The sequence below is a fragment of the Arvicanthis niloticus genome, chromosome 4, assembly GCF_011762505.2.
Source record: "Arvicanthis niloticus isolate mArvNil1 chromosome 4, mArvNil1.pat.X, whole genome shotgun sequence".
Lineage (NCBI taxonomy): Eukaryota > Metazoa > Chordata > Mammalia > Rodentia > Muridae > Arvicanthis > Arvicanthis niloticus.
Genome location: NC_047661.1, coordinates 13,240,982 through 13,263,819, shown reverse-complemented (window position 1 = coordinate 13,263,819; position 22,838 = coordinate 13,240,982). Strand labels below are relative to the sequence as shown.

At 45.1% G+C, this 22,838-nt stretch overlaps 1 protein-coding gene across 6 annotated transcripts in view; it reads left to right on the top strand.

Annotated features, from left to right (window-relative positions):
- Fndc3b (fibronectin type III domain containing 3B) overlaps nt 1–22,838 on the top strand; it is a 288,833-nt gene that overhangs the window by 258,100 nt on the left and 7,895 nt on the right. For all 6 annotated transcript variants that reach the window (XM_076932205.1, XM_034499558.2, XM_076932204.1 and 3 more), the window contains 3 exons: nt 7,689–7,901; nt 17,596–17,762; nt 20,688–20,815. In XM_076932205.1, the coding sequence (XP_076788320.1) occupies nt 7,689–7,901; nt 17,596–17,762; nt 20,688–20,815 (508 nt within the window). The remainder of the gene's footprint in view (nt 1–7,688; nt 7,902–17,595; nt 17,763–20,687; nt 20,816–22,838) is intronic.

The window sequence follows — 22,838 nt, the reverse complement described above, 5'->3', positions numbered from 1 at the left end:
CGCCCCATTCCTGCCTAGTGTGACTTCCCCGTGGCCTCCTTCATTATCCTCTCTGACAGTCTGTCTCCTGGTGGCCTCTCTTGGCTCAGCAGTGATCTGTCTGGCTTGCGGGAGGGGGTGGGGTGGGCTGCAGTCTTCCTCTCCATCTTGATCTGCTAGTGAGGTCACCAGAGATCACAGCGTCATTATATGTCTGACTCACACTGAGCTGCTGAACAACAAAAAATTAAAATGGGTTTGTTTGGTATTCTCACTTACGCCCATTTTTGCTAAGTAAAAGGGGGGTGAAAATAACGTTTATTGAGTTCTTACTATGTAATAAGCACCCTGTCCATTGCTGAAATGAATCATATGCCACTTGGCCATAATGAGATGTGAGTGGGTTTTATAGGCAGAGCCAAGTTCTGAGTCGTGACCCTTGGTTCAATCTCTCACTTATGTCTCTGCCATCTGAGGAAGCCATTCATGCCTCTGTTGCCTCATCTGTGAAATGGGGTTAAAATTGCCAATCCCCTGGCAGTGTTGCTTGTGTTACATGAGGTTTTGAGCTACTTTTTGAGATTAGACACATGTAGATTACTATGTGGTTTAGGTAGAAAAAAATTGAGGCAGGAGTCAGGCAGTTTTGATGTTACAAGTTAGTTTAGGTTGGCTTGTCTGGGGATAGTATTGTTGTCTCACTGAGGCATCAGGAAGGGCTTGGCAGAGGCCAGCCCAGCCTCCATCAAGAGAGCCCTCTCCAGACAGCCGGCTCTGACTCCATTTTTCCTCACAAAAGGAACTTTCTATTGTCCCTTTTAGAAGATTCTTGCTAGCCATGGTCTTCATCTCTTAGTTACAGGGAAGCGTATAGAGCAAGATGCTTGTAAGAAGCTTGTCCTTGCTTCCTAGGTCTGTGCTGCCCCAGGCTTCCGGGGGCCCTGACCTCAGTCACCCCAACCCACTCACAGAAGCCTGAGGCCTGGGTGGCTGGCCTAATAAGGAGTCACCTTCTCCCCAAAGGACAATTTGTTTTTCATTCTTCTTTTAATGGAGTTACTATCGGAAGTTTGACTGTGTATGTAAAAAAGTACATTGTGGAAGGCTCTATGACCTTCTGAAGCAAGAAATTATTTGGCATCTAGAATGATACTGTAATAGTGGATTTTTCAATCCAGGCTGAAAGGCATGCTCCTTAATTTGACTTAATCATCAGTATTAGCATACTGATGAATATTATAGACTTGTGGAAAGGTAAATTTCTTTTCACAGTAACCTAGCCAAGATACTATCAGCTCAGGATTACATCACTTTCTTAAGTCAGAAGCAATATTCTGCTTCCCTTGTATTTCATTTGAATTCCTTTAAATTTCAAAAACTGATATGATGCATCTTTAAAAAAAAAAAAAGATAAATCTGTAAATCCTACCTGAGTTTTGTGATTAACATGTTACTTTAGCTAAAGAGGAATCTTGCCAATTGAAGATTTGAAAGCGATCTTAATAATTTAATAAAACGTAAACCTTATTTTTCTTTTTCCCTCTGTGAAGCGAACTCCTGGTTGTTATCCAAGTTAGTATGTTGTGTTCAGTGTTCTTTCACAGGAACTGAGACATAGGGAATTATGTCCATACCCTGAAAACAGTTCGGTGGCTGCCTTCCTCCTCCCCAGTCTTCTGAGCATCCTGGGCCCAGCATCCAGCATTTCCCTGGAGACTAAGACGGCTTCACTGTATCAGCTCCTCAGCTCGATTTCAACAGCAAGTGTTATTCTGTCATCGGGAAGAGTTAGTGTTAGCTCAGCACATCGGTGACTTTGGAGAGCTGTTTCCATGGGCTCACTGAGACACTGTGTATGTTTGTAAAGGGGTGGATAGTTAGAGTGAGCTTTCTCAAGTCCCAGTTGATGGTTTCGGGAGCAAATGCCAAACAAAGTGAATTTAAAGTTGCTGGCTCTTATTGGAAGAGAACAGTTGGTGACCTGAATATGGGGTTTAAATAAAAAAATTATCCCTGGGTTGGATTCATAGCCATGTTAGGTCCAAATTTTGACAAGAAAATACAGAGTGCCAGATGCAGGAAGAGTCTGAACCAAAATCGAGCCCGTGCACACTCACATCTGACCACACCCCACACGTAGGTCAGTGTGAGCCACTGAACACTGCTGTGCTAGCTCTGGTCCCCTCCATTGTCAAATAGACAGAGTTCTGGCCTTGTGGTTAGGAATCAGACGGGGCACCGTGATGGGAGGTCCAGGCCTCTGCTTTTGTAATCCGCATCAAGAACTCCATAAAGCACCATTTTGGAGTTCACCGGCGTCCTTCTGGCCACTTTGAATCCCTTTCTGGTTGAGTCAGACGGAAAGATACTAAGAGTTAAACGCAGGCCCCATTCCCCTCATCTCATTAATCCGCTGTCAGTTCAGCACAGGTGGTGTCGTGCTCATTTATTGGTGAAGGAACTGTTGCTTGAAGGTATTAAGTGACTTGTAAAGAGCCTGCGAAAGCATGGGCAGGATTGTCGCAGCAGCTGTGTCAGCACAGGGTTCATGGTGGCCCTGGTAGCTGAGGGTGTGTCGTGCAAGTGGAAGTGAAGTAGCAGTAGATGGAGCCAGTTAGAGATCACAGGCCTAGAGGGTCAGGAGCCCAGTCCTTACCAAAGGACTGGGCCGGTGGCTCTCAGCCTTCCTAACCCTGCGACACTTTAAGACAGCTCTCATGTTGTGGTGACCCCCAATCATAAAAGTATTTTCATTGCTACCTCACAACTGTAATTTTGTTTCTGTTATGAATCAGAATGTGAAGATCTGATATGCAGAATATCTGATTATGTAAAAGGGTCATTTTTACCCCCAAAGTGGTCACAACCCACAGATTGGAAACTGCTGCTGTAGAGGTTCGGTGGATGTAAGTGAATTTAATCATACTAGCTAAAACTGGGACTTTTTAAACCATTTTTTTATTATTATAAATGACCCCATCTCTGAGATGTTGTTTTGCTCTGCCCGCCGTGTGTGGAGCGCATCAGAGCACATCCTCAGCAGCCCATCGCCTTCCTCCTTGTGTGCACTGAGGACTGCTGGGCTGCGCGGAGCACTGTAGGATAAAGGGCTTCCTGGGGCATGAGGTGAGCTGTGCTCTGATAGACTGCGGGCCAGCAATGGCAGGAAACGCCTAGGCCTGGGCTGCAGATGGCTCCTGTCCTCAATGAAGGGAAGAAATGATGGCTTGGACACTGCAAAAACCTTCACCTAAATCGTGTAGGGGAAGATGTCACTGTGTGGCTAGAAGAGCTAGATGTCATGTCTTGTCTTCTCGTCTCCTGAGAAGAGACAGGGCAGTGCACCTTCACGCCGACGTGGCTTGCTTGTCAAGGGTTTCCTCTCTGTGCTTGCGGAAGCATTTGTTACACTTCAGGCCTGGGTGTGGAAATGCAGACAGCTGTTAACACTCTGAAGCATTACTAAGAGCTCCTGTAAGAAGCAAAGTTTCAACCGTCATTGGTATTTTAGGTGACTTCTCCCTCTACAGTAGAAATAGGAAAAGAAGGCCCTTCGTGTTGCCTGATGGCCTTTGGTCATCTGCTGGGATAAGCATCTGCTACACCCCGAACCCCCTCTAGTTCCGGGTGTTAGGAGTAAAGCTGCTTTGAGCATCTGTGGGAACTGTTGGCATTAATTGCTCTAAAGTAAATACCTGAGAGTGTGACAAATGTTTGATACATGTTTAGCTTTTTCAAGAAGCCATGTAGCTCATGCTTTCATTCATGCACACATTTTATATACAGGCAAATGTACATGCATATGCATAAATCTACATTCATAGTTGTACCTTGAGGTTTTTAAGTCACATTTTTCAAATGACCAATCTGGAGCATTTCCTTGCTTATTAGCTGTATGTCCTCTTTGGTGTCTCTTCTAGTCTTCCATCTGGTTTGTATTAAGTTTGATAATGCTTGTGCTCGCTCGCTCTCTCACGCTGTGTGTGGGGAGGGGTGGGTGGATGGAGAGAGAGAGAAAATAGAGAGATTGAGAAAGTATGTGTGGTGCTAGGTTCTGAAGCCTGTCTCTCACCCTTCCTTTTGAGCTCTGATGAGGTCGCTGTATATTCTGAAGACAAATTTTGTGTCACATGTGCAGTGTGGAGTCTTCCCTCCCAGTCCCCAGCTCATCTTCATCCTCTGAACATGGAAAATGGTTTTAATTTGGATACAACCCAGATTTTCCTTTTTCTCTCTCTATTGTCACAAACATGTCACATGTGAAAACCTTTCTTTTTGTAAGTTCTAGGTAATGGAAACGTTCTCCTGTGTCATCTAACCATTTTATATTCTACATTTAGATCTTTGGTCAGTGTTTGACTGCGTTGGTTTTATTTTGTTTTTTTTTAGGTGTGACATTTAAGTTGACATTTTTACTTTTTTTCTCTTGACATCCAATTGCTCCCAGAACCGTTTATTGAAAAGACTGTCTTTCCTCCCTTGAGTTGCCTTCACACCTTTGCCACAAATCAATTGGCCATATTTGTGTAGGTCTATTTCTGGAGCCTCTGTTCTGTTCCGTTAATCTCCCTGTCTGTCTCAATACCACACTGTCTTGGTTACTGTAGCTTTATAGTAAGTCCTTGAGTCAGTGGTCCTGTGGTTACTGTAGCCTTATAGTAAGTCCTTGAGTCAGTGGTCCTGTGGTTACTGTAGCCTTATAGTAAGTCCTTGAGTCAGTGGTCCTGTGGTTACTGTAGCCTTATAGTAAGTCCTTGAGTCAGTGGTCCTGTGGTTACTGTAGCCTTATAGTAAGTCCTTGAGTCAGTGGTCCTGTGGTTACTGTAGCCTTATAGTAAGTCCTTGAGTCAGTGGTCCTGTGGTTACTGTAGCCTTATAGTAAGTCCTTGAGTCAGTGGTCCTGTGGTTACTGTAGCCTTATAGTAAGTCCTTGAGTCAGTGGTCCTGTGGTTACTGTAGCCTTATAGTAAGTCCTTGAGTCAGTGGTCCTGTGGTTACTGTAGCCTTATAGTAAGTCCTTGAGTCAGTGGTCCTGTGGTTACTGTAGCCTTATAGTAAGTCCTTGAGTCAGTGGTCCTGTGGTTACTGTAGCCTTATAGTAAGTCCTTGAGTCAGTGGTCCTGTGGTTACTGTAGCCTTATAGTAAGTCCTTGAGTCAGTGGTCCTGTGGTTACTGTAGCCTTATAGTAAGTCCTTGAGTCAGTGGTCCTGTGGTTACTGTAGCCTTATAGTAAGTCCTTGAGTCAGTGGTCCTGTGGTTACTGTAGCCTTATAGTAAGTCCTTGAGTCAGTGGTCCTGTGGTTACTGTAGCCTTATAGTAAGTCCTTGAGTCAGTGGTCCTGTGGTTGACTCAGTAGATTTATAGTAAGTCCTTGAGTCAGTGGTCCTGTGGTTGACTCAGTAGCTTTATAGTAAGTCCTTGAGCCCTGCCTTTCACATTTGTGTTGGCTAGTTTACTTCCTTTCCACATAACTTCTAGAATTAGCCTGTCTCTATCTCCTAAGAACCCTGCCAGGACTTTTTAATTTATTCTTTTATGTGTTTAATTTTGGAGACAAGAATTGTATGCACTGTAACCCAGGCTGGCCTTGAATGCCCCATGTTCCTGCTTCAGCATCCCAAGTGAGGGGATTGATTTTAGTTACATGGTGTGTATAGGTCAACCCTGGGAGAACTGACACTTTACTATGCGCCCTCCCTTCTGTGTCTGTGTCTCTGTGTCTCTCTGTCTCGGTAGGTTCTCTATAATATTTTCAACAGCATCTGGTGGATTTCTTTTTTTTTTTCCCTAGCTCTCTATACCTTTTGTTCTGAGCACCAGTTGGTATGTCTAACAAATGCTGCTAAAGAGGAGGGTGGGAAAGCCAGGCATCCTTGCTGTAGTCTGCCCTTGCTGATTCTGCTCTCGGTCTTAAAGGGAAAGTATGTCCTCTCCCACTGCTGTCATGGAAGCCACGGACTTCTTGTTAAGTTCATATCATATCAAAGAGACTCCCTCCAGGTTTGCAGCGAGTTTTGATTGGAAACAGAGCTTGGGTTGTGTATATACTTTGTCAATTGATATGATCATCTGCTTTTTCTTCTGTAGGCTGTAGACAAGGTAGGGTCTAGAGAGTGAGGAAGTAGAGAGAAGAGGTTTCCCACCCCATTCAGAGCCATGTATAGCCTGGAGCTGGCCTTTCTCTACAGCCTGTTCCACATAGAGACCAACTTCTAAACTTAGTTCAGCCCCTGGGATGATAAAGGGGGCAAACAGAAAACTCACTGTTGGTCTGTGAGAACTTCAATTCTAGACTCCTAACATCTGCAGGACTTCGGATGTCTCAGAGTCCAGAGGAGCTGTGTCCTCAAGATGGATGGGGCAGGGGATGGGGGAGAGTAGAGTGTTGTGCTCTATCCTACGAGGAAGTTACCCTTCCTTTCCCGTAGTTACGATACTTTCAGTTGACTTACATACTCTTTAAGTTTGGAGAGTTTGGCTCATGTTTCAGTATTGCAGTGCTTAATGTTATACCTTCTATTTAAGTATAAGCAATAAAAGCTACACGTGAGAATTACGTAAACGTAACTAAATCATGGAAGTATATAAAAATGATCTATAAATGTCTTTCCTTGGAGTGTATTATTCATTATAATCTTTTTCTTAAAAGCTATGTTGTGAATTAAAATCAAGCTTCATTATCGAAACTTTCTGAGCTCTTAACATTACCCTTCTCAGACACTCAATGATTGTGAGTTCAGATGCCTGTGAACCTAGCCAGGAACCTAGAGAGAGAGCACCACTGAAGGGGCTGTAAGGAGTCACAAAGACACTGGAAGTCACAGACCTAAGTTGACTTAACCCGGGTGAAGCCGTGGAGAAATGAGGTTAACTTGAGACCCCTGTTATTAAAGTGGAATTTTAGAAGAAGCGTGTATTGTAAAGAAAAGAGGAAGAAGAGGAAGTAGGGAACTCCTCCCTTTGGAACATTAAAGGGGAGATGCCCCTGAAGTGGGTGGATGTGGGTGAGCCACCATAGCACTCGGAGCAAAGAGGCATGCCAGGTAGGGAGTGCACAGCCAGCGAAGGGTTGTCCAGTGACTTTGGAGAACTGTGGCTAATCAACAAATTTTCTTAGAAGAAAAAGGAAAATAGGGATAGCATTCCCACTATGTAAGGTTATATATACACATTTTAAGTCTATTAGATTTTAAATCCCTAGGCTGTGGGGGATGGGGCAAGGCTGATCCATCTTTACTGCTTACATTAAGCTTCCAGGTAAGAGTTTCCTACACCTAAGTGACACCAGCAGGTGCTGTCTTAGCTCTGGCTAAGGACATGCAGAGTCACCAGTAAGTGGGGAGGCTGAATGTCCTGCTGAAGGATTGTTGGGAATTTGTTGTTCTTTTAATAGGTTCTTTATGAATTGTTTAATCCCAAAGCTGGCTTTCAGTTACTAGTCAGTGGCTAGACCAGAATGACCTTGTCTGAGTCCTTCAGACACAAACTTACGTCTTTCAAGTTAAAATCCTAAGGAGCCTTTGCCAGTGCACGGAATTTCTGTGTTTGAGACTGGGTGTATATCCACCCCTCTGTGCTGCCCAGTGCTTACTTGTTCTGCGCCAGCTTTGCCTTAGGGGCTTGTAGCAAATACTCCAGCGAATGTTCATTCTGAATGAAGAAAATTCAACTTCTTAAACCTGTCCTCTTCTGTTTCCCCACCTCTAGGATCAGAATTCAGGCTGTCAATGAAATTGGAGTTGGACCATTTAGTCAGTTCATTAAAGCAAAAACCCGGCCATTACCACCCTCGCCTCCTAGGCTGGAGTGTGCTGCTTCTGGTCCGCAGAGCCTGAAGCTCAAGTGGGGAGACAGTAACTCCAAGACGCATGCTGCTGATGACATGGTGTACACGCTACAGCTGGAAGACAGGAACAAGAGGTGAGACAGGCGAGTGCATGCCTGGCATGTCCCCGAAGCCTTGGTGTTTGTCCGTACGCTATCCTTCCGAACCCCTCGTCCTCCTTGTTCAAGGAAGGGACTGAGAGGGCTGACTTTTGTATTGTACCCAGCACAGTGCCCTCTGTCTTCCCTCTGGAGTTCTTAAGCATTTGAATGATCCTGGTCTCCCTCATGACAGTGGATGCATGTTCGTCCCTTTATCAAGTCAGATGATAGAGAGAAATTACCAAAACAGAAAATTGTCAGATTCAAGTCCCCACTGTATAATAACATTATGTTAGTCACAAGTGCAGAGGGAAATGGGACCCAGGAGAAATTGTGTCTCTTTAAATATTCAGTAACCATCAGGACAAACATGTTTACCAATCTGAAATCACTGTGGGTGATGTACAGATGGGATCGTACTCTGACTGTGGGTGCTGTGATATCAAATTAACCAGAGCAAACAAGAGATTTGTTTCTTACAAGACTTCGTGCCTAGAAGACACTTGGCGATGTAGAAATTAAATCCACACTTTGATATCCTGTTTACTTAATCCAACTCTGTTTCCTCAGAAAGTGACCAATCAGATGACAGGAGCAAAATGGTATTTAGGAATAATTAGATGCTGAGCAGGAGTTTACAGTAACAGAATATTCTATTAGCAAAGGTCCTGATCAGAGTCAGGTTGAAGGGAGGATTATGGTAAAACCAAGGCAGTGGTGATGACTAGGTATGTCCACCCTGTTGTCAGTATAACAGGATGTTGGTATACAGACGTTTTGGGCCACAGTCATAGATAGCTACTATGGGAGATATGCCTCGACTAGTCGGCATGTTTATGGAAACACAAAAACAGTGCTACCACAGGGGGTTGCCCCTCCCTCTTGTATCATTACCACATCTACCACATCTACCACATCGTGTTCCAGTAAGCAGTGGGGGTGGGGGTGGCAGGGAGGGACCTGGTCTACTCTGCAAATGCAGAGGTTAGTCAGAATTTACTGCAGGGGAGTTCCGTTGGCATTTGGTGGAGATGAAGATCCAGAGAAATACCAGGGAGAAGGTACCATAGCTACACACTGGGCTCCATGGAAACAGTATCACGGCCTATGACAACCAGCTAGGGCACCAGGATGCCTCCGTTGGCCTTCCTGTTTCACTCTGAGTCCCATTATACAGCCGGCCTACCCATTGGTAATGCCCCGAGACTCTGGGAGACATGGAAACAGCACTGCCTCAGGTAACGGCTTTAAGAAAAGTGGCCCTTGACCTGAAGGATGGAGACCCATGCAAAGGACATGGCTGGACCCTGAGGTAAAGGACAATCTGAGGCTGCATAAAAGGTAGTCACTGAGACTAATGAAAGCAAGACATAGATCGGCACACTTCTCCAGTGTTTCAAAGAGAGTGTGCACCTCAGTCCATCCAGGGGACATCCCTGAATTGCGAGGCTGCATTAGACATGTCACAGTGCCTGTTCTGCACAGCAAACAAGGAGATGTGTTTGTTGGAAGTGTTCTCAGGAGCCGCTAACACTAACCTCCCTGATACAAGATCGGGTGTGGGAGTAGGTGTGGAACCTGAAAGCAGGATCTTCACACTCAGCAGTTAGCTCAACCCAGGGATGGTAGTGTCTTCAACTTTGTCTGTGCTCGGTGCAGCATAGCAAAATAATCACCCTCTTCCATGAGTGCCACTTCTTAGTGGCCAAAAAAGTCTTTTGGTGTTGCTGTTTGTTTGTTTTTAAAGGTGGAGAGTTGCAGCTGTTTTGTTGAATGGAAGTAAACACAATTTCCATAGAAAGAGGGGAAGGAAGGAGGGAGAACTCATATGGAATTAACTCACAGAAAATTCTAGAATGTTGTGCCATGGGAGAAAAGTGTTATGGGAGTTTATACCATGATCGCCCAAACCATAATTCTCCAATAATTCTCCAAGGTCAGAGCTTGACTTTGACTGCTCAGGAAAACCAGGTGTGGAGAAAACAAAGATGGGGCTGACAACTTGAGGCAGTGGGGCTGCGCCTGACAGGTTGGCTGGAGATCAAGTGTCTGTTAGATGCAAAACCCCCGATCCTGAGGAGTATATTTCTTTGGATCTGTTCTCATTGGATCTACCTGGAGGAAGTTCTCAGCCACAGAAGATTAAGAAGTACAAGTATCTGTGATAACAAAAGTCATCATGCAAGTGACAGCCAGTGCTGGGCATGTTCCCATGCCTTTGCTTTCTCTTCCAGGCCTTAGCTTCTCTTAGAAACAGAAAAAAACCTTCCTTGGTAATATTTTCTTGTTCCCTCAAAATACAAAGCACAGAAGGGTTGACGCTGGCACCTTACTTGTCCAAGAACCTGGCACCTTACTTGTCCAAGAACCAGGTAGCAAGGCTCCCTGTTTTTCTACAATTCTGTCTTGTTGAGACAGCCACCCAAGGGTGTTTCATTTGGAAAATTGTGTAGATGGTGGCCCATCATATTGAGAGCACCTCCTCTGCCTAGAGCAACAAGTCTAGGAGAATTTGTACAAATGAGTGTGTCTGTCCTGAGACACCTACACACGACAGACAGAAAATAATGCAGAATCTAGCAGTCAGTACATGCTTGCTCCTGTGAGAGGAGAGCAGGGTAGGGATGGGGGGTTGGGGGAAGAGATGCTGGGGCTTGCCTTATACATCAAGTAAATCACTCCCCTAAATAGAACTGGCTATTTAAGAAATTTGACCATTAGGAACAATATTTTTCTTAATTTTATGAGCCTGAGTCCAAATTTATCTTTTCTAAATTAAATTTTCAGTGCTCTCAGAAAGTTATTAAAGTGATGTGAGTCCTGAGCGTAATACATTCTTATTCTATTTGTGGAATAGTTTTCCTGGGATTTAACAGGATGAGGACAGCCTGAATTTAGTTTGAAGATGACCTTCCTGAGTGTCTGGAGGCAAGAGCTCATGAACAGCCCTTTGAATCCAAGCCTTTAACCTCAGCTCTTGACTCACAATCAAGGAGAAAACTTGAATATGTCACAGCCCTTTTGGCATTGTGTGTGCCTGCCTGCCTGCCTGCTTGCCTGCCTACCTGCCTGCCTGCCTGCCTTCCTTTTTTTCTTTCTTTCTTTGTCTTTGAGATAGTTCCATGTATCCCAAGCTGACCTTCAATCCACTCTGAAGCCAAGGACCCTAAGCTTCTAATCCTTCTGCCTCAACCTCCCAAGAGCTGAGATTCTAGACATGTATGCTGCACTTGGCTTTCTGCAGTGCTGAGGAGGTGGAGACAAGAGGGCCCTGAGCTCACTGCCCAGCAAGTCTACCGTCATCAGGTCCCAGTGGCAGGTCCTGAGGCTAAGAAAGAAGGTTGACAGCTATTTTGAGGACAGTGCCAGTATTGACTTCTGGCCTCCACATGAGCCCACCCAAACCTATACCAGCACGTGCACACACGCGCGTGTACACACACACACACACACACACACACACACACACAAAATGACCTAGGGATTCAAAACTATTTTTTAAGCTTTGTGAAGGAAAATTGTGTGTATTGAGAACAAGCAAAGGACCTAGGAAACAGAAACAAAAGCACTAGGAACTTCCTTTACATTTAATTCTTTGATGAAAAGTGAAATTTGCTGGTATATCTGCCCCACCCCCTTCTGTCCCTCCCTCTCTTCCTCCCTCCCCTCCTTCCCTTTCCTGTAAACAGAAGAAATCCTGAAAGTCAGCTTGGCCCAAAGCCTTGCCTCATAGTAAATCCGTCAAGAGTTCAGGCAGCTCGCCTGACTTGCTATGTTAAACGTTGGTTTCCTCTTAGCCTCTTAGGACATTTATTTCCTGTGTATCCAGCCTTTGGTCTGCAAAGATTTCTGGTCCATATTCATGAAATAGCCTTACAGCAGCTTCATATCTAGAGGACTAAGTCTACATCTAGTGTTTGAATTATGATTATTCAACTAGCAATTTGTTTTCTTGAATTACTACTGTGTGCTGGGCCTCATGAGGGACATGGAATATCTGCAAGACCTGATCTTGCTGAGAGAATGAATTAGCATTAAACAGCGAACAGACAGTACCAGAGATTTTAATTTCAATAGAAAAGCACAAATTAGATTAGTTTAGCCTTGCGGTGGTTAGGTCTATTATTCTTAACAGATCCAACACAGAAGATCTGAGTGGTTCTGGTTCTCATGCTATGCAAGAAAAATACCCACCCTCTGGTCTCTGGTCTAAGCCTAGGATGCTTCTTGCCTGAGTTTCCCAGTACACAGAGTGCATATAATGATGCCTGGAGCTCCAGTCTCTAATTAATAGGGAAAAAATATTTTAGGGACATTTTAGTTTAGTATCTTAGAAAAAAATCATAAAGATTCATCATAAAAATAACAAGTATTGATAGCTTGCTCAGCTTCAGGCCAAAATGCCTTGGAACAAGCAGGGCTGAGCGTGATAAGTGATTGACTTGAGATCTAATTGGACCCAGAGTAGAATTGATAATGGGCTTTTCCTCTGAGTTAATTTATATTAAGTAGAATAAAAATCAATACCATCAGTGTATTAGGGTAAGGCCACTGCAATAGACAAGGATAAACATCTGGAAACTCTGGTGCTTATATACTGAGAGGCAAGATTCAAGCCACATACTTGAAACCTATAGAAATCTGGGAAGTTTTGAGCATCAGGGAAGAATCTTAAAAATGGTGAGGGAGTGCTTCCTATGAATGTAAATTAATTTCTCTTGGAATATATCAATGTCTAAAATGCATTTTCAGCAATAAAATGTAAGCATAGGGTTTCTGTTCATTCCTTTACTTATAAAAAGTTAGTTAGCACCAGGGCTGAAAAGATGGCTCAGCAGTTAAAAGTACTGGCTCCTCTTCCAGAGGGCCCAGGTTTGATTCCCAGCACCCATCCAGCAGGTTCTAACCATTTATAGTTCCAGCTCCAGAGGATCTGGTGCCCTCTTCTGGAATCTGTGGACACCAAGCCTGTATATGTCGTACGTTCATTCATAGGGGCAAACATAAAGTAAATAAATCTGAAAAAAGTTAAATTGACATCATTAAGTGTAATGAAATTTTATTTCTTTTTGTGGGGAAGTATAAAAGTCCAATTCGTTAACCAAAAAAATTGTGACAGCCTATTTAACTTATGAGTCGAAAGACATTACACAACCAGGGATACAGGCAGGAGGTTAATTAACACTTTCCTCCCCAGCCCCCAGCCCTCTGGAAATAGCTTCTGGCACTGTTCATATAAATATGGATGCTCATCACTATCAGCATCAGTGTAGAAAGCGGATTCCCTGCCTGAGGTGTCCCTACGCAGTGCCATCTGTGGCCACCTGCTTCGACACAGTGGTAGGACTCTGTGTTCCTGGCACAACAACATGGCATTTACTGTCCATGTTTTTAATATATTCTATTTCCAAACACGACTTGAGTAACATAGGAAGTGTGCATGCACGTGTACACACACACACACACACACACACACACACACACACACATCCTCCCTCCTTTCATGGAGCCCAGGGAACGGAAGGAAAGGGGAAAGATGATGATGAGCCAGTGTTAATCACACAGCTGTGCCTGATCTGTGACCAGCTGTCGCTGTTGTGAACCGTGTTTTGAAGGATACCATGAAGGCCTTTTGTGAACTCCAGGCCACGTAAGGTCAGCAGGTTACTCATGCTGCGTGGTTAATATCCATGAACCGTAGTGAGCTAAAGCTTACAGGAGCAGCAAGGCTCAATACAAACAAACCCCTTAGCGCCAAGTCTTGTTTTCTACAACGAACATAAGATCTAAGTTATTCCGAGAATTCTTGGATAGTTCTTTCAAAGGAATACTGTTTTAAGAAAATATTTTAAAGTAAACTATTTCTACATGATTTTCTTTCGCCCACCAATGATTTAAAGTAAAAGAACACATAAGTATGTAATATGGCTGAATTTATTCTGTCAGTTTCACTTGATGCAAGCATAGCGCTCTCACAATGAATGTTCAAGCCTAGATACCAGCTGAGGAGTGTGGCTCTCCAAGGGCTTTCTTGACACTGTTCGGAGTCTGCTGGTTTGTCTTCACAGTGTGTTTTCTGTCATGGAGTCTTCTGATTCTTTATTTAGATTGTGTAAGGATTCCTGTCAAGTAAGCGCAATGTTTAGGACTGTTTAGAAGTTGAGCTTCTTGTCTGACTCATTAAAGTCCTTGGTGAAGGTCACCAGTTTTGCACTCAGGCTGAGGTTTCTGCCTGTCTCTGTGTGCCTGAGACTATCGTTCTCCCTCCCTGTCTCCCTGGAGGACTGTAACAAACGGAATACACAAACGTGTTTTATATTCACAGAAACGGAGAGCTTTCTCGGAGTACTTTTTGGTAGTCTTTATTTGTACGACTGTTTAGGTTCCCTGCAAAATTGAGAAGGTGCAGAGGTCTCCCTGACTCCTTCCCCACATCTAACCCTCTCCATTTTCAGCCTACCAGAATGGTTAGAGTTGGCAGGCCACGAGGAAGTCTGGGTCAACTTCGGGTTCCCTCTCACGGTTCTCACATATCTCTAAGTTTGAACAATAAATGAGGGCACGCATCCACCAGTACACTCTCACAGAGGCATGCCATTGCCCTGAGCACAGATTGATGAGCTGTCTTTTAAGTCCCTGGGACACTGGCAACTGCAAGTCCCACACACATTTGTTACCATGTAGCTGTTGTGTGCAGGAAGGACACTCAGGATCTGAGTGAGTTACTTACCTGAGGCCCCATGTGTGTCAGGCGTTCCATATGGCTGCTCAAGTTGAATGCTACCACAGTGTTACAGTGTCCCTGCCCACATTCCCTGGCAGACCTAAGCATGGGGAAGATTACAGCATCGCTGATGAAGCTTCACCGTCATGTCTGAGGCTAACACAGTGTTCTGGCCTAGAGTGTCCTCTCCTCCCACATGGCCAGTTTTCCACCCAGAAAAAGGAAAGTCATTCTGTGTCCACTGAGGTGTCAGGGTGGTGTCTTGGGAGGTAAAGCAGAGCCATTTCTAAGCCTGTGTCTTGGAGTTCAGAATTTAGCCCAGTGGTTAAGCTTCCAGGTTTGGTCCCAGCACTTGAGGAAGTGACTAAAACCAAAGCTAAACCTTGTCTTCTTAACCAATGCAGCCATAAAGATGAGTTCTGGGTAGTGAGGTGTCCTGCAACAGAGTCAGATCGAAAGCAGCAGAAGGCACCCAAAGCTGGCCTCTGGCACACAGAGGTGGTGCATGCACAGGAGCACACACAATGACGACTAATCTGGATAGACTGATTATTTCATAGCATAGCCACCTTTAACACTTTCCAGACACCCTCAGCCCCGAAATAGCTCTGTAGGTCGCTCTTGCCTTGTGCAGACGAGAAGCTGGGGCACAGAGAGCCTACACAACTGGCTAGTGTGTCGTAGCCCACAGGACCAGATCTCAGCTTATACTAACTGGTTTTCTCAAGTCCTAGATCTTAGGGGTGTAAAGAAATAAAGCCATTTACCCCTTTACAGTTTTCAAATTAAAAACCCTTAAAAAGTATCAAATTGGCTGTTATCATAGGAATATCATAATTTCAAAAAATCAAAATTGAGAGGCAGGACTTTATGATGAGTTCATTTTCTGATTTCTGTGTTGACACAGATGTGGACTAGAATTCCTTTGTTTTATGAGTTTAATTGTTGAAATAGTAAAAGAATGTGATATCAGACATGAACAAATACACTTACCAAGTCCTTGTGCCACCGGTCTTCCTCATACCTTACACCACAGTCCCCTCCGCAGTCCCCTGTGCCCACCTCTTTCTCCTTTGAGAATAAGAAACCTGTGGACTGCAGTGTGGACTGAGGGAAGTAGGGACTTTCAGTGAACACACGGGCCTGCTGTGTGCGGCTGTGGCGTCTCCATGTGGCTGTACCTCCCCTACTGAGAAGGAGGAAAGTTCTCAGAAAGCATTGGCTGCTACATCTTGCTTCATTAATCCGGCCTCCTGACCTTAGACCTGTGTGTCCCTCTCCTGACTCACATCCCCAGGGTACAGGACTTCTTTAGTTGGCCCTTGTGTGTGACACTAATACTGTGGATGTTTGGCTGTTTTGCCCCAAACCCTTGGCATTTTTTCCCCTCCCAGGCCATCCCCACTTCACTCGGGGGCAAGCCTGGACTGTGGCCACAATTTTTGCCTCCCCTCACGAACTGCTCTGTAACTGGCTAAATGCACAACATAGGAACTAGTTGCCACCTAGTCCACCCATTCTCATAGACAGTTTAAAACTAAAAAGGAGAAGCCTTCTGCTCCCGTATCCTCTTTGTGGGGATAGAGATCAGACAAAGTGGCAATGGCTTTCACTGAACCAAGCCCACCGAGATGTCTCGTTGCCGGAGGAGACAATGTGCTGAACGAGGCTGGCCAGAAGTATGTTGGGTTTGGAGTTATGAAGAGGGAGAGTTAGCCTGTTTCCTGACATTCTCGGCTTCTTCCACTAGAAGTTGTGGAACCAGACCCCAGCTTGCTATCCCAGGGCCCCGATGTCCCCAGCTGTTCTCTTATGGCATGCAGATTCTGCCATCAATGCCAGCAAGATGCTTCAACATCATACCTGCAACCTGCAGCACTCCAGGCTCAGAGCTTCAAAAATCTCCTCACTCTGAAGTCGATTCTTCTCCACTAACTCAGCTTTTCTCATAGATGTGGGCAGTGCTGTCTCAGAACCTGAGTCAGTAGATAAATTGGCTAACGACACATTTGTCCATCTCCCATCACCATTAGCCATTTCGGCAATGCTTGTTTATAAGTTGGAGTGCCAGTTTAAGTACACTGCTACAAGAGAGCGCAAGAAACGAAAGGACCAGAGTGTGGAAACAGCGGCTTGGGATGTACTTGAGAATCGTATGCACTCTGCTTGCTCAGTCTGCATCGTCGTGTCTCTTAGTGGGTTTGAGTGCCTCTGCCTAGGTATATAATTGAACATTGGCACAAATATGAATCAAACCTATTGTCTAAGGGAAATGCTGTCCTTGGAGGATGGCAGGACTGGAAAGAGTTCTCCAAACTCTTAAGAGCTTAATTTGCTGGCACCATAATAGAGATTTAAGAGCATCACTTTTTAAGCCACGACTTCCATCTGCGATACAATTAAGGGCAATTACTCCCGCTGGCGAGTTTAGCCCAGGTGAGCTGAGTTAATAAGTAGCCGCTTGCCTCTACATTAGCTGGGTGTCTTCATTAGTGCAGTAATGTGTCGAGCGTGCTAAGCAGGTTGCCATGGTTATTTGTGGGTTTCAACCTGGACTCTGCCTTTCCTTGAAATTAAGGATGTTCGGCCTTCAGTAAAAGACACGTTCTCCTGAAGCAAAACACGGAACATTAAGTGGACCTGCCAGGGCTTAAGAACTCAGTTACTAAGGTTAGAGAGGGCCTGGACGTTATACAGTGATGTTGACTGATGGGTTTTTTTCTTTTCAAGTTGTTCAGTCTATCCATATCTCACTACCCAACCCTCCCATTTTCACAGAGTTGTTGCTGCCCTCCAGAACTCCGTACCCTCAAGGACTAGTCCTTGAACAACATAACATAGCAAGTGGGTACTTCAGATGGCAGGAAGCACTCAAGTTAGCCCCAATCTTTCTTCGGGTTTACATCATAACTTATCACTGAGAGAAACTCAGATGGTTAATGGATTCTGCTCCTTTCTCTCTAGGTTTATCTCAATCTACCGAGGACCCAGCCACACCTACAAGGTCCAGAGACTGACAGAGTTTACCTGCTACTCCTTCAGGATCCAGGCAACGAGCGAGGCAGGGGAGGGGCCTTTCTCAGAAACCTACACCTTCAGCACAACCAAAAGCATCCCTCCCACCCTCAAAGGTGTGTAGAAGCAGACCCTGCTGCATGGCCCAGGGAGAGTGAGGATGCACTAAGTCTACAAGCAGGAAACCCTCATGCAGTCCTCATATTTCTAATAGCAAAATGAACTCAAAATTTCTCAAAAAGGAAAACTGGGTAGTAGGTTATCTGGAATAAATGCCAGATATGGGCCATTGTAGTCTATATAAATGTTTATTGTAAAAAATTATAGTAATAAGATATTCTCATCCCCAAGTATAATAGACAAAGGAGCTGATAGTCACAGCAACTTCGGTGTTAGCAGCGAGTAGTAGACTGTCAGAACTGGCTCCCGTGTCTCCCTCCCTTACGGCACTCAGAGGGTGGCATTCATCTCTGGCTGGCTTCAGTGCCTGGAAATTAGAGGCCAGTTGGGGCAATGTTAGCACTGCCCTATGGGGGCACAGCCTCTTCATGGAGGACTCTGTTGGAAACCCATGGCAGCAACCATCATCAGGTCCTGCAGAAGCCTCAGAGCAACCGATATTTAAATCAAGGAGGGTCACCAGAGCCACTCTTGCTGGGGCCAGCCCTCTAAGCCTGCCATGTCTACAGTCACAGAGCTAGGAGCAGGTGGCAGACATGCATGGTGGGGCTCATGGTGACAGGAGCCAAAACTTGCAGTTGTGCTCCTGGGCCTTCTCCACTTAGAAGCCACACTCTCACCCAGGTCCCTGGAACTTCTCCTCAGACAAAGCAGCATTGTCTTAGCCAGCCAGTGCCCCAAATGGACCTGCTGTTGGTGTGGGGTGTGTGTGTGTGTGTGTGTGTGTGTGCGCGCGCGCGCACGTGTGTGTTGGGCAGGGGGCTGTTACTCACTATGGAGAAGGGCCTCTGTGTTTACCCTAAGGGCAGCTTCCATATGAAGTAGTTGAGGCCCCCTGTGTCCAGAGCAGAGTGTCAATTACAGGAAGTAAGGGATCACCAAAACATAGGTCCTGTCTAACTCCGTATCTGCCAGGTTTGGTGTAGCTCATTCCAGGGCTACTTCCAGATGTACCTTCACCCTGCTCCCCTGCCCCACACGTACCTTAGCCACTTCTCTGTGTGACATGTGCTGTTTTAGCAGTAAATGCCCAGCCCTTGGGTGCACCTTTACCTCCAGGCTTTAGAAAAGACAGAACCTGAGTTTGCTGTGCTTTATTGGGGAGAGGGGGTGTCTAGCAGGTGTTCTGCAAGCTGCTGCTGCCAGCCTTGAGTCTGTCTAACATTGGGAGAGCTAAGTTTACCTCTCAGAGTGATCTTTAGCAAGAGTCACTCTACAGAAGCTTGAGTAACACAGGGATTCATAGTGCTTTTGCCTCATGGGGGCAGGGTCTTCAAACACATGACCAGGCTCTTCCCCTGGCTCCTATAGTCAGGAAATTGCTGCCTCCGCTGGAGATCTGCTTAGTCTGAGAAGATTACTTATTTAGTTTTCCATAAATTGCTTGTAGTTTTAGCTGAGTGATTCCAATATAAGCTCTTTTTAAAAAAAAAAAAAAAAAAAGTTTTTATTTTTCGGAAATAATATTATGTCTTACAGAATGGCAAGTAGAAATGGCTGCCTTTAAAATAACTGTATATGATTAGAAATTAAAGTCGAAGTGGGTTAGGAGAGAGGAAATGGACATTCTAGGTACGAAACAGAAAAATAGGAGCTCTTGATCTAGGCTGTAAATCGGACATAAGCTATGAGAAATTCCTTCTTAAAATCTGTAGCATTTTAAGGGCCCAGGATGTAGCTCACTGGCAGAGTGCTTGCCTAACTCAGGTTTGCTCTCCAGCCCACAAACATGGGGGAGGGAATTGATTTTAAGTACCTAACTACAGATTTAGCTTCAGATATGAGAGCCAGAGCCAATAGATGAGTAAATTAAGATATCAATGCAGGGCAACATTTTTAAACCCTCAGTGCTGCCCGTTGTCTGGGTCTCGGTGCCTCCTGTGTTAGTCACATGCTCAGTTTCCTCCCCTGCCCATCCCATATTGTGTTTTCTTCTCCTTTTACCATTGCCTTAGCATCCTTAGAAACAGACTTGATCTTTATCTCCACACCCAGAAAGTATCTAGTATATGGAAAGTGTCCTAAACCTTATGGAAGGTGATCAGCAACCTTAGGAGATAGATGGATGGGTGGGTGGGTAGGTGGATGGATGGATGGATGGATGGATGGATGGATGGATGTATAGATGAATGGACACATGGGTGGGTAGATGAATAGATGGGTGGGTGGGTGGGTGGGTGAACAGACAGACGGACAGGTGGGTAGGTGAGTGAACGGACAGACGGATGGGTGGGTAGGACGGTGGGTAGATGGATGGATGCATGGATGGGTAAATGAGTGGGAAGTGGGTAGATGGGTGGGTAGGTGGGTAGATGGGTGGGAAGTGGGTGGATTGGTGGGTAGTGGGTAGGTGGGTGGATGGGTGGGTACTGGGTGGATGGATGGGTGGTAGGTGAGTGGATGGATGGACAGACGGGTAGGTGGATGGGTAGGTGGGTGGATTGGTGGGAAGTGGGTGGATTGGTGGGTAGTGGGTAGGTGGGTGGATGGGTGGGTACTGGGTGGATGGATGGGTGGTAGGTGAGTGGATGGATGGACAGACGGGTAGGTGGATGGGTAGGTGGGTGGATTGGTGGGTGGTGGGTGGATGGGTGGGTGGGTGGATGAGTGAGCTGTGACCCAAGCTACCTATTCATTAATGAGCTAGTGAACAGATGAGACATGAATAGGATGAGTAGGTTTTCTCGTCCTTTCTTCATGGTTACTGAGCAGGGTTAACAGGAAGCGGGCCAAGTAAGGTTCCCTCTCAGGCTGGACATAAGCACCATAGTGCTGTCCCTGGGTCTCACAAACAGTGTTAGAGCACAGACTGCTGCTGCAGACTTTGGGGTCTGAGCACAGCTGTGTGCTTTGTGTTGTAGCACCTCGAGTGACACAGTTAGAAGGAAATTCCTGTGAAATCTTCTGGGAGACAGTACCACCGATGAAAGGCGACCCTGTGAACTACGTTCTTCAGGTGCTGGTTGGAAGAGAATCTGAGTACAAGCAGGTAAGGACCAGTGTTTGCCCATGTGTGGCCCCCAAGCACCAGGCTGCTTGCCTCAAGGGCAGCCATGAGCAATGGAGTAAGCTACATACTTGTTAGTTAGCCTATCAGCCCATCAGCCAGCCAGCGGTCGAAGTGGCCTGACACCAGCTCTCAGCATTTACCTTTGATTTCCTATCTGGTGGGGTTCTTCCTCGCTTTTCAGTTCCCAAGCGTAAACTTGTAAAGAGTTTCAAGTGGTCTATTTGTCAAATCTGCCTGCGCCAGTCTTTGTATGGTTGAAAAAGGAAGTAACTCCGGAGAAGAAGGCGTCTTAGCCTAGCCATTAAGTCCTGTGTCCTCTCTGCCTTTGTTACAGAAGTGACAATGGACAATGGGGGGATAAGGGGGATGACCAGAAGACTCTAAGGCCAGGAACTCAGAAGCTCTGTGTCCTATCTCCCTTTGATGTACATACTTACCTGCTGCAAACCCATTAGAGTACAGATCCTGATTTAAGATGGTTGGATGGGGACTCAGGCTCCTGATGACACAGCCGTCCATGTGTCAAGATCACAGTCAAACCTACTGAAGAGAAGACACCATTCTAGCACAGCCAATAATGAATTTGGTTTTAACTATTTTCACACATCTTGATCCTTAATTTCTTCCGGGGTAACCCGCTGTCAGGTCACTGGCTTTAACAGGTTCAGAGACTGTAGGGTTTCTGTGATGTCCCTTGGAACATATATCAACTACTCAGTGAAATTGGGACACAAGACTTCATTCCATCAGGAAAGTGAGGCCCGTTCACTTGGCACGCCTCATAATCCATTTGTATTGAACTCAAAAGGGTGAAGATCAAGGTTACCTGTCCTGAGAAATGTTGGCATGGTTGGCTTTTAGCCTTTGAGTCTTCAAATACACACAAGAGAAGAAAATCTGATTTAGAGTTTTACTCAAATTTCTTGCTGGTGTTTTATGTAATAATTTTTAAAATACTTGTAAACAAAATATGCCTAAAATATTAAGAAGCTAGTGGATATTCTCATATATTTTTGTTAATATGAGCATTAGATAATGACTGGATTATTTTAACCACATCTTGCAAAAACTTGATCTTCAATCTGACATCTGCTTGTATTGATTCCCATGAACAGATGATTTCACCAAAGCCTCCACCATTCATTCTTCTGGCACAGGAACAAAGGCTGTAGGCTCCCTCACGTTCCTGTCTCATTCTGATCCTGTTACCCTCTCTGAGTTAGTCATTCCAGGAACCATTGCTCAGCTTATCAGAGAAGCATTCTCCAACTAGATTCAGCTATAGGCCTCATCCCATTCCACAGTGGCAGGCCAGGAAATGGCTTGCTTTCTCATTTAATACTTAACGGTGGCTCATTTCTCAACCGGACATCCACCACATGTTCATCGATGTGTTTTTAAAACCTTTTGTTCCATGTACTATTCTTTTCCACCTGTTCTTGGAAAAATGTTCTGCTTCTCAAAGCGCAGTGAGTGCTGCCTCGCAGACACAGGGGCAGCAAGCATGTTGTGCTTAGTCTCTGCACGTGGCCACCAGTGCCAAAATGAGAACTAATCTACTCGCTGTATTCTATTTGATTAGAGTAGCCCCTGAACCCCCTGTTTACTGCTACATATTTAGACCCATACTAAGTACTGATAGAATCATATTTGCTCTAGATTATTTTCTTACCATAAATGGCTACAGACAGTTGTTTATCATCAAGAACAGAACATTCTAGGGCAGGCTTCATAAACAGAGATTCCACATGTTTCCCACATTTACCAAGAAATGGGTAAGGACAGTAGTAACATATGAGAAGCCACAGTTGACACGGCTCGTAAGGCACAGTTTGTACTGGGTCTGGAGTGTTCTGTCATTTTTCTTTTTTTCCCCTTTCCTTTCTCTGTGCAGCAAGCATTAACTTGAATGCGATGCTTTGAGAATTGCCGTTCCTTGTCCTGACGTGAGATAGGGAATGAAGGCTATTTGGGTAATGTGTGGGATAATAGGCAACGGGCT